The sequence below is a fragment of the Hyaena hyaena genome, unplaced genomic scaffold, assembly GCF_003009895.1.
Source record: "Hyaena hyaena isolate Hyena2069 unplaced genomic scaffold, ASM300989v1 scaffold_697, whole genome shotgun sequence".
NCBI classification, from domain to species: Eukaryota; Metazoa; Chordata; class Mammalia; order Carnivora; family Hyaenidae; genus Hyaena; species Hyaena hyaena.
The window spans coordinates 766,955-783,335 of NW_024081329.1; the positions used below are offsets into that span (position 1 = coordinate 766,955).

Sequence of the window (16,381 nt, forward strand, 5' to 3'; positions counted from 1 at the left end):
TTACTGGTGCAGATATCTGATTTTGCAGGAAGATGACATCCATCATTACTCATGATGTAGAACCTATATTTTCCAGCCTGACAGTATCAGGCTGATGAAATATGCATTCAATGCATATTTGCAAAGCTGAGAAAAATTTTAAACACATTATCTCAATCCCGTTCACTGAAAAAATGAATATTCTTGCAGTTATTAAGAAATGTGTATGTGTCAAGGATTTGAACTTGTTTTTGCCCCTCAAAGATACTCATATTTGATCTTTTATTAAAAATAAAACTAAATTATATCTGTAGGGTGAGAATTTACAATGAAAAATTATTTTCTCTATTTTTTCAATTACATTTGAATAAAAACTTCAAGATTGAAGTACATATGTAAAGTAGTTTGCCCATTGCCAATTTCTGAGGCAACCATAATTAACTTACATGTTTATTCTCATATTCATCCTTAAATGAACAGAATTTTTTTATTATTTATTCACTGACTCACAGACTCCCAGTACAATGATATAATAATGATTATATCAATGTTAAGTGTCAATGCAAAACATAAGCCAAGTTCATAAGTTCCTACTAAGCCGAAATTTGAATAAAAAACCCCCACAAACATTGGGACCTTGAATGGGGTTGTCTTACATCTACAGAAAAGTGGGAGAGAATTGATCATTTCACAGTATTATGTCCAGTGGTCCATGACATAATGTAGACTTCCATTATTTAAAAATTAAGGCCATATTTGTTGATAATGAATCAAACCAGTTGACCTTTGTGCTGTTAAAAAAAAGTAACCAGGTAAATTTTAAAATCGAATTCACTTTGTTAAGCCTTTTATGAATGAGGCAACATTCCATCTAGCAAATAGAAAGGAGTTCTAAGGTTCTGTATAAGATGGAAGGATTTTATTATAGGCAGGTATGGGGAAGGACAAGAAAGAAAGAAAGAAAGAAAGAAAGAAAGAAAGAAAGAAAGAAAGAAAGAAAGAAAGAAAGAAAGAAAGAAAGAAAGAAAGAAAGAAAAAGAAAGAAAGAAAGAAAGAAAGAAAAAAAGAAAGANAAAAGAAAGAGGAAGAAGGAAGGAAGAGAAGAGAAGAGAGAAGAGAAGAAGGAAGGAAGGAAGGAAGGAAGGAAGGAAGGAAGGAAGGAAGGAAGGAAGGAAGGAAGGAAGGAAGGAAGGAATTTTTTGAGACAAGGTCACCTTCCCTTAGGACAGAGAAGGTTTACCTCCTTAGTCCTGACCAGAAAATTCCTCACTACATTACTGTGAGAGGTTGAAAGTGAAATTAGATTATGTGTTAAGCCCTGCAGCCTCAAAGGTGACTACATTTGGGGCTTGAGTTTTTCTTTTTAACAATGTATTACTTTGTATCTATACTGTCCCATGCTAACCTCCCTTAGTAATTCAACTGCTAATAGCTCATGCATAATGTCTATAGGTTCCCAAGGAATTTCTATGCTCAAATTATCTTGAGGTACCTGAGTGGTCCAGTCAGTTAAACATTCGACTTCAAGTCACATCATGATCTCCTGCTTTGTGATTTTAAGCCCCTCATTGGGCTCCGCACTGACAGTGCAGAGCCTGCTTGGAATTCTCCCCTCTCCCTGCCCCCCACCCAACTGTGCATGCATGCTCTCTCTCTCTCTCTCTCAAAATATAAATAAAAAATCATCTTATCTCTGAATAATAAAACTTTTATTTCTTCTTTCAATCCTCATGCATTTTATTAGCTCTTTTTTTGCCTTACTTCATTAAGACCTGAAGAAAGATGAAGGAAAACTGGAGACAGTGGATTTTTTGGTCTTATTTCTGATCTCAGAGAGAAATGTCTCAATAAATCACTGTTAACTATGATGTTTCTAATTTTTTTTAAATTTTCCTTATAACATGGAGATACTCTTTTGTATGCTCAGTTTTTGAGTTTTTATCGAATGTATTTTATTAAATACTTTTTGCATCTATATAAATGATTATATAATTTTCTTCATTTTTAAACTTTTTCTACTTTCAGTGTGATGATATATATTATTTTTTTCTGTGTGTGACTGTATCTTGACTATTGCTCAGAAGTGGGCAAATTTTAATGTTCTGTTATCAAGTTTACTGATTCTCTCTTCTGTCATTTTCATTGTATTATTGAGCCAATTCAGTAAGTTTTTATTATTGTTATTTTTAATGTGTACTTATTTTTGAGAGAAAGAGAGAGAATGTGAGAGAAAGAGAGAGAGAGCATAGAAGGAAAGGGACAGAGAAAGAGGGAGAAAGAGAGGATCCCAAGGAGGCTCTGTGCTGTCAGTACAGAGCCTGACACGGGGCTCAATCTCAGGAACCGTGAGATCATGACCTGAGCCCAAGTTGGACACTTAACTGACTGAGCCACCCAGTACCCTCAATAAGGTGTTTTTTTAAAAAAATTATGTTAATGCATTTTAGATCTATAATTTTCATTTGAGTTTTATCATAATTTATATTTCTTTGCTGAGATTTTGTAATTTTTCATTTGATTCAAGAGAATTTATAATTTCTTGTTGATATAGTTTTATTAAGGTGGCTTTAAAGTCCTTATCAGACAATTCCAGTAGGTAATTCATCTAGTTTGAGTTAGCTATCTTTACATATTTAAGTTGTGACTTTCCTGGTTCTTTGAGGAGTCTGCTATTTTATTGTATCCTGTCTACTTTGCTTGTTATGTTGAGATTGTGGCTCTTATATAAAACTTTTTCTTTTTAGCAGGAATTCATTCTACCACAAAGGTCCTAGCCTAGTTTTATAAGCTATGGTTCAAAATATACTTCTTAGAACCTGCTTGGCTTCATTGGTCTCATTGATTTCTCACTGTTCCCTGCTGATGCCATTTGAGGAAGTGGAAGGAGCTTTCTCAGCCTGGCCCCCCCTGGTGCCACGAAGTGGACAAAGGGATGCTTTATCCAGCAGTGGGCTGGAGTTCCTTGCTTGGGTGGGTGTCCTCTGAGCTGTTCCTACCATCCTGAGATCCCTAATGAGTCCTTTCTTCCTTCCACCTTTCAGAGGTCGACTTGCATTTCAGTCATCTCTTGCAGGTTCTTGAGTGTTTATAGTTACTGAGAGGGAAGCAAGGGAAGATGAAACAATACACTTTTCTCTGGACCAGAAGTTGTTCTAAATCATCTTGATAGCCAATTCTCTCATGACTTGAGGTTGAGCATTTTTTCTAGATGTTTACTAACAAACTGTGTTCCCATATTCATTAGTTGTCTCTTCACTGATTATTTGTAATTCCCCTCCTAGTTGTGAGATTTTTAAATTAAAATCCACATATGCTTTTTCTAGTTGTGTTTGTTACAAATAACTCCTTGGCTTCTAGTACTTCTTTAGCTATTTCTTACATTTATCTTGATATAATTTTTGAAGAACTTGACATTATTGTAAGTGATAAAACTAGACCTGTTAGTCTAAAATTTTAAACATGTTGAGAGTTGATGATAACTGTCTCCACCATTACTCCAAGTGTGCAGGGAAAGAAAGAAATAAAAGATGCAATAATATGACAGGAAAAGAATACCTAGGTGTCTGGGGTTTTTTTTGTTTTTTGTTTTTGGTATTTTGTTGTTGTTGTTGTTTTGCAAAAGTGCTTGAGCGAATCAGGGCAATTTGTTTAATCTGAATTAGCTCTTTCATCAACATCTTCAGGGTCGTTTATTTTTATATCTCCAAGTGGCTCATAATAGAGGTTCAATAAATATTTACTAAATTAATGACCTCAAGACTTGAGCACCCCATCTTCTTATAGAAGCCATAATCTCTCATATCACCTAATATAGACCATACACTTAAGAGATATCTATGAATATGAATGGAAGATGATGACATTGTGAGTGAACAAGGCCCACCAAATGGTGGGAAGAGAAAGGAGGTGATGGCTGTATTCCTACAATGTTACGTCATTCATTCCCCCTATCTTTAATGAAATGTTTCTTACCAATAGGGAAAAAAAGAGAGGTGAAGAGACACCCAATCACTTCAAGGTGCTGCTATCATATAAGATGTTTTGTGAGCATCCTGATGACGGAATCATTTTTACTCTTTTTTTATTTTAGGTTCAGGTTCTTCGGAATGCTGGAGAAGAAGTGACCCTGACGGTGTCATTTTTAAAAAGAGCACCTGCTTTCCTCAAACTCCCACTGAATGAAGACTGTGCATGTAAGCATTTATGAAGAATAGGTAAAATGCTCACATCATCAGATTTATTTTCAAAACCATTATTTCCTGACAGTAATTGATAATTTCTTTTTAACATTGGGATTTCTGCCTGAATACAAATATTTTTATATTACAAAGCATTCTATGATTGCTTATGCAAAGGGAGCAGATGTTATTTTTGTTTCAGAGTGTATTCAGCACATTTACAGTTATTTTCTAGCCCATAACTGGGGACACATTATTTATTTTAAAAATAGTATCCTAACAAATACCTACATTGTATATCTCTATTAAATTTCATTCATAATATCTGATTAATATATTTTCTCTAACTAAAAAATGATATAATACTTGGCTCCTGGACTTGCTAAACAAGCATTTACAGTTGTCATTGAAGGAAGCACCAGTCTATGTGGAAATGGAATAATTTTCATAAGACTTACTTTAAAACATCTGTATCAATTTGTACATTAAGAAATAAAATATTATCTAACATTTTGCTAAAAATCAAAGAAGAGTATGTCTTTTAACTGAGGCATAATTTGCATGCAATGAAATGCAAAGATCTTAAATGCACAATCAGATTGGTTAATCTATATGCCTTTAAATAACAGAAGGAAAAAATTTAAAAAATAACAGAAGGATTCCCCTGTGGCCCTTCCCAATACATAACAGTCCAAGAAACAACCATTAATTTAATTTCTTATCACTATTCATTCTTTTTCTTTCTTCTAGAATTTTTTTAGAATGCAATCATACTGTATTTACTCTTTTACATCTAGTTTCTTTCACTATGAAAAATCCTTGTGTTATAAATTCAGTCAATTGTTCATTCACATTGCTGGGTAGTATTCCATTAGATAAATAGAATAAAGTTTGCTAATCATTCTCCTATCGATAGATAACACACCTTGTTTCCTGTACTTTGCCATTATAAATGAAGCTACTATGAACATTCTTGTACAAGGCTTTTAGAAGTCTTCCAACTTTATGTCACTTCCATAAGTACTTAGGAGTGGAGTTGCCGAGTCATCAGGTAGATGTATAAGTAACTTGTTAACTTCCCAAAAGTATTTCTACAGAGGACATTTATTTAAAAATCTCTTACTCTCCACTCCAGCAATGTATGAGAGAGTTCTAACTGTTCTATATTTATTCCAGTATTTTATAGTCAAAGGTATTTTTTTTTTAGCTATTCTATCAAGTGTATAGTGTATCTTATTGTAGTTGTAGTTTGCATTTCCCCAAAGACTAATTATGATTCATTCTTATCATGTAGTGTTTGCATATATTATTGGAGATCTGCATATCTTTTTTTGTAATGTGTCTGCTCATAGTTTGCCCATTTTTCTATTGGTATGTCTTTCTATTCTTGTACTACAGGGATTTAAGAAAATATTCTATACATAATCTTTGTCAGCTTTATGGATTACAGTACTTTTCTCTCAGTCTATGGGCTCCTATGTTTTATTTAAAGGTGTCTTAGGTTTGCAGAAGTTTTTAATTTTGACAAACTCTAATTTGCCATCTTGTTGTCGCTCTTACTGCATATGGTTATTGTTTTCTGAATCTTCTCTAAGAAATACTTGCCTACCCCAAGGTTGCAAAGAGATTCTGCTACATGTTCCTGAAAGCTTTATGACATTGGCTTATGTGTTTAGAGTCCATCTTATACGAATTATTATTTTGTGTCAGTGCTAGGAATTTAGAATCAAGAAATTACTTTATTGGGGCACCTGGATGGTTCAGTCAGTTAAGCATCCAACTTTGGCTCAGGTCATGATCTCAGAGTTGGTGGGTTCGAGCCTAGCATTGGGCTCTGTGCTGACAGCTCAGAGCCTGGAGCTTGCTTCAGATTCTGTCTCCCTCTCTGTCTGCACCTCCCCAGCTTGTGCTCTGTCTCTCAAAAATAAATAAGAATATTTAAAAAATTACAAAAATAAATTTCCTTGTTATTTTCATTAATTTTTGTGTTTATCCTTCCACAGTAAGTGCAGTATTAATCTCCAAGGATAGGTTCTCCAATTTTGCAATTGTTCATGATTATTTAGCTATTCTAGACCCTTTGCATTACTGCATATATTTTAGAAATAGCATGTCAACTTCTACAAAATTCAGTTACAGTTCTGAATGGGACTAAGCTGGATTTATAGATAATTTGGAGAATTAACATATTAACAACTTTAAATCTTTCAGTTCTATGAACATAATATAACTTTCCATTTATTTATGTTTTAATTTTTCTCAGCCACATTTTAGTATTTTCAGTGGGAGAGTCTTGCATATATTTCATTAAATTTATTTCTAAGCATTTTTTATTCTACCATAAATGGCATTAAAAAATTTTTCATGTCCAGATATTGCTAATAAATAGATATACATTTATATATTCTGCATCATAGGCTTAATTTTCCTATTAGTCTAGGTAGGATTTTTTGTCCATTCTTTAAGGTTCTATACTTATACAGTTATATGATCTGAAAATATTGAATTCTCCTTTCTTGATGATCTGTATTTTTAAAATTCCTTTTTCTTGCCTATTGCAATGGCCAGAACTTCCAGTAAACTGTTGGACAAAGTATTGAGAGCAGACATGTTTCTTTTGCTCAAGACATTAGCAAATATTAGAGAAATTTCCAGTCTCTTACCATTAAGTATGATATTCATATATGTGTTCACATATGCCCTTTATTAAAGTTGAAGAAGTGCTCTTTTATTCCTAAGTTACTGAGGATTTTTCTTTTTAACATAAGTTGATGTTGAATTGTCACAAGTATTTTTTTATATCCACTGAGAGATTATATTTTTAATCTTTTTTTATTCTGCTGAGATGGTGTATTTTTAAGTATTTATTTTGAATGTCAAGTTAAGCTTGTTTTCCCAAGGTTGAATACCACATGGGCATGAAACATTGTTTTTTTAAAAAAATATGCTGGTTTCAATTTTTTAATATATTAAGACTTTTTTGAAAAAAATGTGTTCATGAGGGATGTCCATATATACCTTTTTAAAATACTTTAGTGGGATTTAGGTACCAGGGTTTTTAATGTTTTCATGTAAGTTGTGGAGTGATAACTGCTCCTCTATTTCCACAAATAATTTTCTTGACAGCAATAGTATATTTTTCTTAAATAATTTAATAAATTCACAAAAAGCAATCTGAGCCTAGAATCGTAGTTTTCATTTTGTATGAATTAATCTCTTGAGTGCTTATAGGACTTTTTCTGATACCTTTTTGTTTTGTAGGGTTTGGTAATGTGTTTTTCAAATGTTTTAACCATTTTAACGTAGGAATTTAATGCATGAAATCATTCATCATATTGTTTTAGTCTTCTTTTTAAGGTTTGCTGGCTTGCACTAATACTACCTCTTTTGTTCCTGATATTAATAACTTGTATTTTCTCATTCTTCTGCTATATCAGTTTTGTTATGGGTTTTATGAACCTTTCCCTGAAGAACCCATTTTCGTCTTGGTTAATTTTGTCTCTTCTTTTGTTTCAATCTTATTATTTTCTACCCTTCTTTTATTATTACTGTCTTCTATTTACTTTGATTTATTTTCTCTTTCATATCTAACTTCTTAAGGTGAAACCATAGATTATTAACTTTATACCTTTCTTTTGTGAATTTATTTAAATCTTTGAATATCACTGAAAAAACTGCTTTAGATCTGTCACAGAATTTGACATATCATTTTATTCTGTTCCAAATGGATATAAATTTTAAAGTAATATATTTATGCATTAAAACATTGTCTCATAAGAGACAAATGCAGGTAAACATCAAAAGAAAAACTAGCTAAAATGAAGTATGAAATGCTTAAGATTTAAAAAGTAGAAAAATTATATTCATGCTACTTTGGAGAAAATCCTGTGATCTATGTCTTGGCACCAGGAAAGTTATGGAACTTTAGAGTGATATAAAACTGAAAACAAAATCAGTTACTTTTTTCAACACATTAGTTAATGTCAAGAGTGTCACCTATGACCTCTGATGTTTGAATTTAAGTATAATATTTCAAATAAAAATTGGGAGTCAATTATATTAATCGTACATATTTGTCAACATTTGCACCTTCAAAATATATAATGTTTTCAAATAAGGCGATTCATCAAAAACCAAGAAATACATATTACAATCTTGACTGGAAAAATTACTGAATTGTGAAATTTTAATTTAAGAAACCATTACTCATATTTAGGTTTCTCATGGGAATCTGCTATGAAATTTTTTAGTTTCAATTTCACCAGTTTAGATAGTATCAGTGAAGGTACTTCCAATTATAACACATGCCAAGAACATTTATACAAAAGGAGTCCATGCCAACTTTATTTGCTTCATGGAAAGTTATTGTATCTACTGATATAATTAGCAGGTAGGTTGAAGCATGACAATGAATAGAACTTTGTAGACAAAACAAATTCTGCACAATTGTAAGTGTGGTTCATAAGTAGAGGTCACTTTGGATAATGGAATTAAATAACAGTTCTATAAGGTTGTATGTTTTTATTAATAAAGCTTTGCATCGTTTCTGAAATCAAAGTTAAATGCATGGCTCTCTCAGGGCCCCATTTTAGTAACTTAGCTTTCTTGCAAAAGTCTGGCTTTGATAGAAGTAAGGTAAAACTTTATTTTGCTAACTGATTTTCTTGATATTATTGAGTATATGGAAGTATGTAATGTAGAGTGCATTAGTCTAGAATATTTGGTATCCTGACCAATGGGTGTTGTGATTTTATTTCCCACAGGTGCTCCAAGTGACCAGAGCAGTGGCACCTCCTCTCCTCTTTGTGACAGTGGCTTGCATCTCAACTATCATCCCAACAATACAGTAAGATGACCAAGGCATAGTTCAGATTAGTAAGGAAAGAACATAAAGAAAGGCCAAATATGTGTGTGTGTGTGTGTGTGTGTGTGTGTGTGTGTGTATCTGTTTTGCAAAATGTGTTATTGAATCTCATTGCTCTGATATAGTTGAAGTCCTTGTTTGCCTCATCCTTTAAGAATTAGTATAAATCAGGGGATTCCTGGGTGGTTCAGTCAGTTTACTGTCCGACCATTGGTTTCAGCTCAAGTCATGATCTTGCGGTTTGTGAGTTCCAGCCCTGCATCAAGCTCTGTGCTGACAGCATGGAGCCTGCTTGGGAATCTCTCTCTCATCTCTTTCTCTGTCCCCTTTCTGTTCGCGTGCTCTCTCTCTCAAAACAAATAAGTAAACTTTAAAGAATTAGGGTAAACCAAGAAAAAATAAATAGTTCAATTATTATTTTGTATATTTTTAAATGTTTATTTATTTTTAAGAGAGAGAGACAGAACACAAGCAGAGGAGGGGCAGAGAAAGAGGAGACACAGAATCCAAAGCAGGTTCCAGGCTCTCAGCTGTCAGCACAGAGCCCGACTTGGGGCTTGAACTCACAAGCCATGAGATCATGACCTAAGCCAAAGTCAGTGACTTAACCGATTGAGCCACCCAGGTGCCTCAGTCAATTATTTTTTAATGTCATTTTTCTCCACCTAGGTCTGCATTATGCCTTTTGCAAGCTAATGAGACTAACTTCATGAGATCACACATAACATCATATAATCATTTTATAACCATTCATTCTGTACATAATTTCATGCTCTAAATGATTTAACATGATTTTTATCTTTTGAAATTCACATTTAGCTGAAAGTAGCTGTTTAATTTTCCTTTTGGTAGGATTTCTTAGCAATCTGCAGGCATACCAGGACATTAACACAATTTGAGAAAAATCTATCATCATATTAGAACGTAATGAATGTTAAACTACACGTGTATTTATTCATTGATAAAATTGGTATGTTTGTTTTATAGACATTTAATAAAATGTTAAATTTCCTTTTCCACTTATAACTTGTGGCAAACAAGTTTTTCTTTTAAATAAATATGTTTGAACACCTTATATTTCACCCTTCAAAACATTCACACATTTTAAAAACAAAGCAGTTTTCTCGGCTTACGTGTGTCTGACTTTTTCCTGGGATCATGGACCTGAAAAGCAGCAGAACTGATACAAAGCAGAAATTTATTTTCCTATTTCTACATATTAGGCTATAAAACACATGTAGCTTCTGACTTGTAAGATTCATCTTCCCTTTTAAATTCTTGACCTAATTGTGTCATTTTACATCAGAGTAGTTCTTTTGGCCATCTCCAACCTATATTGTACATCAGTGCCCCGGTACTGTTCCTTACCTGTGTGCCTCAGGTACCCGAGTCCTTTCACAGGTTATTGTTTCTTTGATCCTAAAGGTTCCTCTTTAGAACACAGGGATATCTCTCCCTGCATAAACCAAGCACATCTGGGTGTATTTACTTTGATCTTCTCTTTTCTTTTCCTTGCCAGAGAAATAATTGTTACGTTATAGATAATATGTAAAACACCAATCTTTCAGAAGATGGCACGATCAGAGTGGTTTTAACACTGATTTCCTAATGAGTAAATAAATACATAAATTTTGTGCTGCCATTAGCACACTTCCCAGTTCTATAGACTTATAGTCTCCAAACAAATAAATCTTTACCTCTTACTTCAGGAACCACTCACCTTGTTTCCTTATGATCCAGATGCCCTTGGTGCTTTCGATGCCCTTCCATTCCCCTTTTCTGGGCTGGTGCACCTGCCCCCAGGTGCTGTGAGTGCTGGTTACCTGCCCCCCAAACCGTCCCATTCACTGCTGACCTGTCTTGTCAGGAGCCTCTGACTGGGAAGCTGGAAGTACCACTCTAACCACCTGAGGCTTCTCTTCAGGAGCCCACATTTCTGGCAAAGTTGCTCCCTGTCTCATCCTGATTCTCTCTGTCCACACAGCTTTCTCCTGAGAACTTCCCCTTCACATATCATGGACCCAAAGTCCTCACCTTAGCCCTGCTCCTCAGACAGGAAGGAAGAGCTCTTTTACCTCCAAGTGGGAGGAAGCTCTTTAATCATATTTTTATTCTAATTCTTGTCCTTGTACCCTTGGATTCCTTTATGATCATGAGACGTAGGGAAGTCAGCATGGATGGGCTATGGGTAAGGATCAGTCTGGCTTGTTTTCAATTCATCCCACTGACATACACAAACACATGTGTGGAATTAGTTTCATAAACTGTGCCTCTATGTTGCCCCTTACTATTATGTCCTCCTTTAGAAAGGAATAATTAATGCAAGAAAATCACTCAGTAATCCTATAACATGACCGTTCCAAGTAAACCTAGTTATATAACATTTTTAAAAAAAGGTCATAAATTTCCCTTATAGGGATTATGTCTTTCCATTTTCAAGAGGCCCTTTGCTTATGTTTTTAGCATTAGGATTGAACATTATTTTGACATCGCTGAGGATCTTTAAGTGAAAGGGAATTCATGAGATTTATGGTTTTAGAGAATAAGAATCAAGACATATGTAAATTGAGATAGGGTGTATTAACTTAAAAAAATCAATGTGCTTCAATTAAATGAATTTCTGCTGGGAACCTACTTTGTGGAAACACTTTTCTGGGTACCATAGGGAGAAGTTAATTGTGTTTCCTGACCCAAAAAGTTTAAAATTCAGATCTCTAGACAAATGCATGAAATTAACTATTATAGAAGCAGAAAAAGAACAACGAATATAACCTTCTGATATCAGATATCTAGGGCTGCTGGAGACTTTGAATATTTGACTTAATTGAGCTCAGTAAAAATTGAAGGACAACAAACCAAAGTTTGTTCTGATGCCTAAAAGGGGATAAGTGTCAGGCCCTATCGGATCGTACTGCCTTACCCAGATGGATTTTGCCTATTTCTCCTCCATAAGGTGTGGAGAGTACAGGATATTTCTACTCAAATATTTATAAAATTAGGAGCAATCAAAGGCATGCTTTCTTCTCACCCATCAATAAATAAATGAGCAGTGCAAACTGGGAAAGAAGTATGCACTGTGAAACACATTTTCCACAGACTGTGTGCACATTAAAATAGTCTCCTGTAGAGAAACATTCAATTCTCTCAGGTGTCTAAATCTTCAAGTCTATCCTGAACCCAGGTAACCCATTTTTAAATTTCTGTGCCTTAATTACTCTCTGAAGCAAATTTTGAGTAAGTAGGCACAGTTTTTGTTTTCTGAAACAGCATTTTAAGCATGTGGGAAAATATTTTAACAGTGCTCCATCCTTTTACTAAAAATATAGTCTAATCCTTCTAAGGACTCCAGGTCACCAATTTTCAGGTATACAAGAGTCCTCTGGTTGGCCATCCAATGTGAGAAAAAGAATTTGTTTTGTGTCCAGCAGGAGACTTAAATTCAGATAATTACATATCCAGATTCTGAATAACATTTTTCATAATTGTATACCTTTAATGAATACACTTATGCCATGTCCTTAACAAAGTCTGGATCAGCATTTTGCTCTGTATTCGATTCTATTTTGGTATGACTATTCTTGAGTGGCAATTGCATGGCAACATGCCTTAAAATGTGTTAAGTTTGGGGAAAGAATCTATTTTAAGGCAAAGAATATCTAAATATTACTTTTACCATTTACATTATTAATATTCTGGGAAACAACATTCTTGACATTGAATAATAAAGCTCTTAAAATGTTATGATCCTTGAAATTGCAAAAATTGTTGGTTTTAGCTCATATGTAATTAAAACTCATATATAAAATAACTCTAAGATTACTCTTAAAGAAAAATGAGAGAGAAGAGAAAGAAAATTTATATTCCACTTTCACAATTAAATGAAGATAAATAATCTTCAAAGGACACTAGATAGTCCGTTATAAATAACAGATCTGTAAGATGAAATTAACACTGATAGGTTCAATAGCTGGGACCTCTTTTTTCTTTTTTTTATGTTTATTTATTTTTGAGAGAGGGAGAAACAGAGAGACAGAGAGAGAGAGAAACAGAGCATGAGCAGCAGAGGGTCAGAAAAAGAGGAAGACACAGAATCCGAAGCAGGCTCCAGGCTTTGAGCTGTCAACACAGAGCCGGACACGGGACTCAAACCCACGAACCGTGACCCGAGCCAAAGTCAGAAGCTTAACTGACTTAGCCACCCAGGTGGCCCTGAAGTGGGACCTATTTCATATTTTTTATAAGGAGGAAATTTAAAAGAAAGTGACAATGACAACTTTATTCATAAAAGTATCAAGTTGAGGTTCTACATCAAAGATATGTCAAAGATCACATGCATTTTCATACCTGAATATTTCATTTCATATGTTCATAGAAGACTATGAAGTCATATAAAACATAATTTGTAAAACTTATCATACTCATGTATTGGTGATTATTATTGTCCTCAATAACCCATAGCTTAAGCCTTTATGTTCTTTTACGGTTTCTATGTCCTTTGTTCAAGGAACATATAAAGTAAGGGGAGCTATTTGTGCTTTTCAAGAAAGATGAGGAACCATCATCTTTAAATAATTTGCCTAAAATCATGTAGCCAAATAGTGAAATAATCAAGACAAAAATCCAAATTATTCTTTGCATAGTTTCACCTGCAAGTATGAGTAAAAATTTTGTGGATCTACAATCGTAAAGATGTAGGTCTGAATGGATATGCCTCACATTTCATTTGCAGGCTGGTCGACTTGGGTCAATTATTTACCGTAAAACTTCTCAGTAGAGCACCAGGTGCATGGGTCCTGTGAGTGGATTCCAGATATACTCTTATATGTGCTTAATAGTCATTGGTGGACCTGGGACACTTACACTCCCTACGGTCTGTGCCGACCACAGAAACCTAGTCTGTTTACCCTAGTGTGATCAGTCACGATCATTATTTCTTCAAGTGCCTTCATGTAGAAAAACAATCATTTAATGGGCCTAAAAAGCTTTAGGTTTTTCTTCTGTGAGAAGAGCCTTTTGATAACCTTGTCTTTGGAGATAGGCACAATAAAACACAGGTAATTTATATAAATTACTTCTAGGTTAAAGGAATCGTAAATTGGGAAATTGACAGTTTTGAACCCAGGTGGTCTGATCCTGATTCATAGCCTGAGCCTTCCTCACGCTGTTGTACTGCCACCTAACTGACCCCATTTCACATGCTGACCATCTATAACATGTGACATCATGGCCAGAAGAAGGATGACCATGAAACCTATGTTTGTGCCTTTGCAGTCACAAGAGAAGCATGAAAGACTAGGTGTCTTAGAAACCAACCACAAGTAGCCCTTCACTGGATGGTCCTAACAGGTCTACTCTTGCCTTCCCATCCAGTGTTCTCTGCAACTGGAAGGATTTAGAAGACATTTATTGGCAAAATTGGTACAATTAACATAATGATGCCAAACAGCATGCAACCTTTAGTGAAAGCAATGGAAGCAATTTTGAAGCAATGAATACCTTAAAATGTTAGTGGTGCCTGACAGTCTTAGTCAGTGTGTCCTGGGACTCTTGATCTTTGAGCTCTGGGTTTGAGCCCCCTGTTGGTGTAAAAATTACTTAAAAATAAAATCTTTACCAAAAATGTTAATAATACTATTGAGACTAATGGAGTTTCAAAATCTAGACTAAAATAGAATTTTCTAACATCATCACTCAAAAATTATAGAATACAAAGAAACCAAATTGTGCCTTGGCCCTTATAATCCATGCAAACTTAAATATCAACATTATTCTAGATACCACTGCCAAGAAGAAATTTTTAAGTAAAGCTGAAATAATGAAAGAAGCAATAATCATCATCAAGTGTAAAAAGCCCAAATTTTATTCAAATATATGTCTCTTTTATAGGTGAGGGAAAAGACCCAAATTTCTAATGAATCTTAAAATACATGTAATTTTAAACCAGCAATGGGTGATTTAACATGACTTTAAAGCAATATAGAAAAATACAAACATTTTATAAACACAAATTTAAAACACTGGACAGAGATTTCCTTGAGTAGTTTTTAAGAGTTGTTTTATAAAAACATTCACTGTACTCAAAAATATTTACAAGTAACTGATGAATTACAAGCACGTATAACACTATAGCACTTAGCCAATACTCAGAGAATATTGGGCAATGAAATGAGCTACAACTTATTTTTATATTTGTCACTTACTACTTCATTGTATTTTGTTCCATATTTGCCATTCCTGAAAGAATTCAGTTCTGTCACCCTTTCTTTTCTGCCTTCTCCCCACTTCATTTTTTTCATATGTTTTCCCTACCATTCTTAATCTCTATTATTCCCTCCTCATTTTCTTATACAATTCCGTTAATAAAGAAATTAAAAATAAAGGGGTGCCTGAGTGGCTGAGTTAGTTAAGCATCCAACTTTGGCTCAGGTCACGATCTTGCAGTCTGTGAGATGGAGCCTCACATCTGGCTCTGTGCTGACAGCTCAGAGCCTGGAGCCTGCTTGAAATTCTGTGTCTCCTTCTTTTTCTCTGCCCCTCCTCTACTCACACTCTGTCTCTCTCTCTTAAAAATAAAATAAACACTAACAAAATTTTAAATTAATAAATTAAAAAGAAGTTAAGAATACAAATTTATTGGTGATGAATATGGATTGGTTTTTGAGGCATTCTATACATGTCTTTTGATTATTTAGGGGAAAAAAATGACCCATCAAATGAAAAGCATTTGTGACATAGGAACTCAAAACACAGAAATGAAAAAAGAATACTGATTGTTTGTATTGTTTTCAGGACACACTGTCATGTTCTTCATGGCCAACATCTCCAGGCCTGAGATGGGAAAAACGATGGTGTGACCTGAGGCTGATTCCGCTGCTTCATTCACGTTTCTCTCAGTATGTGCCTGGGACAGACTTGAGTCGGTGAGTGCACCCTAGTGAGTTCTGATTTTCTGTTCACTGAAAGAGGCTTGGAACCAAACTTTTAACATTATATGGCTTCCCTTTTTTTATTCTCAGCACAATTCTAATAGCAGCAAGAAGAACTATAAGAAAAATAGTATAACTCAGTCAAACATTTATGAATCTGATGATAAAAAAACATTAGGTTATTGCCCTGACTCGACTACTAACTTGCTATATTGGATTAAGTGTCCTTAATAGATACAAATTTATTGAGTTTTGTTTATTTCCTATCTTGGTTTTAATAAGTTGTTTTTACTCAAGGAAATTGTACAGTACTTTTAGATAGCAAGATTTATCTTCCTGTACTTGATAATATTCTCATATTACTATCTTTTTAAATAAATGTAGATGCTAAGTGATGTCTTTTTCATTCTTGAATTTTCTTCTCTCTTTTTGTC

The 16,381-nt window shown here is 34.2% G+C and overlaps 1 protein-coding gene across 2 annotated transcripts in view; it reads left to right on the forward strand.

Annotated features, from left to right (window-relative positions):
- Positions 1-16,381, forward strand: part of SNTG1 (syntrophin gamma 1) — a 313,487-nt gene that overhangs the window by 110,214 nt on the left and 186,892 nt on the right. For both annotated transcript variants that reach the window (XM_039217478.1, XM_039217480.1), the window contains exons 7-9: positions 4,070-4,172; positions 8,921-9,003; positions 15,811-15,941. In XM_039217478.1, coding sequence (XP_039073409.1) covers positions 4,070-4,172; positions 8,921-9,003; positions 15,811-15,941 — 317 coding nt within the window. The remainder of the gene's footprint in view (positions 1-4,069; positions 4,173-8,920; positions 9,004-15,810; positions 15,942-16,381) is intronic.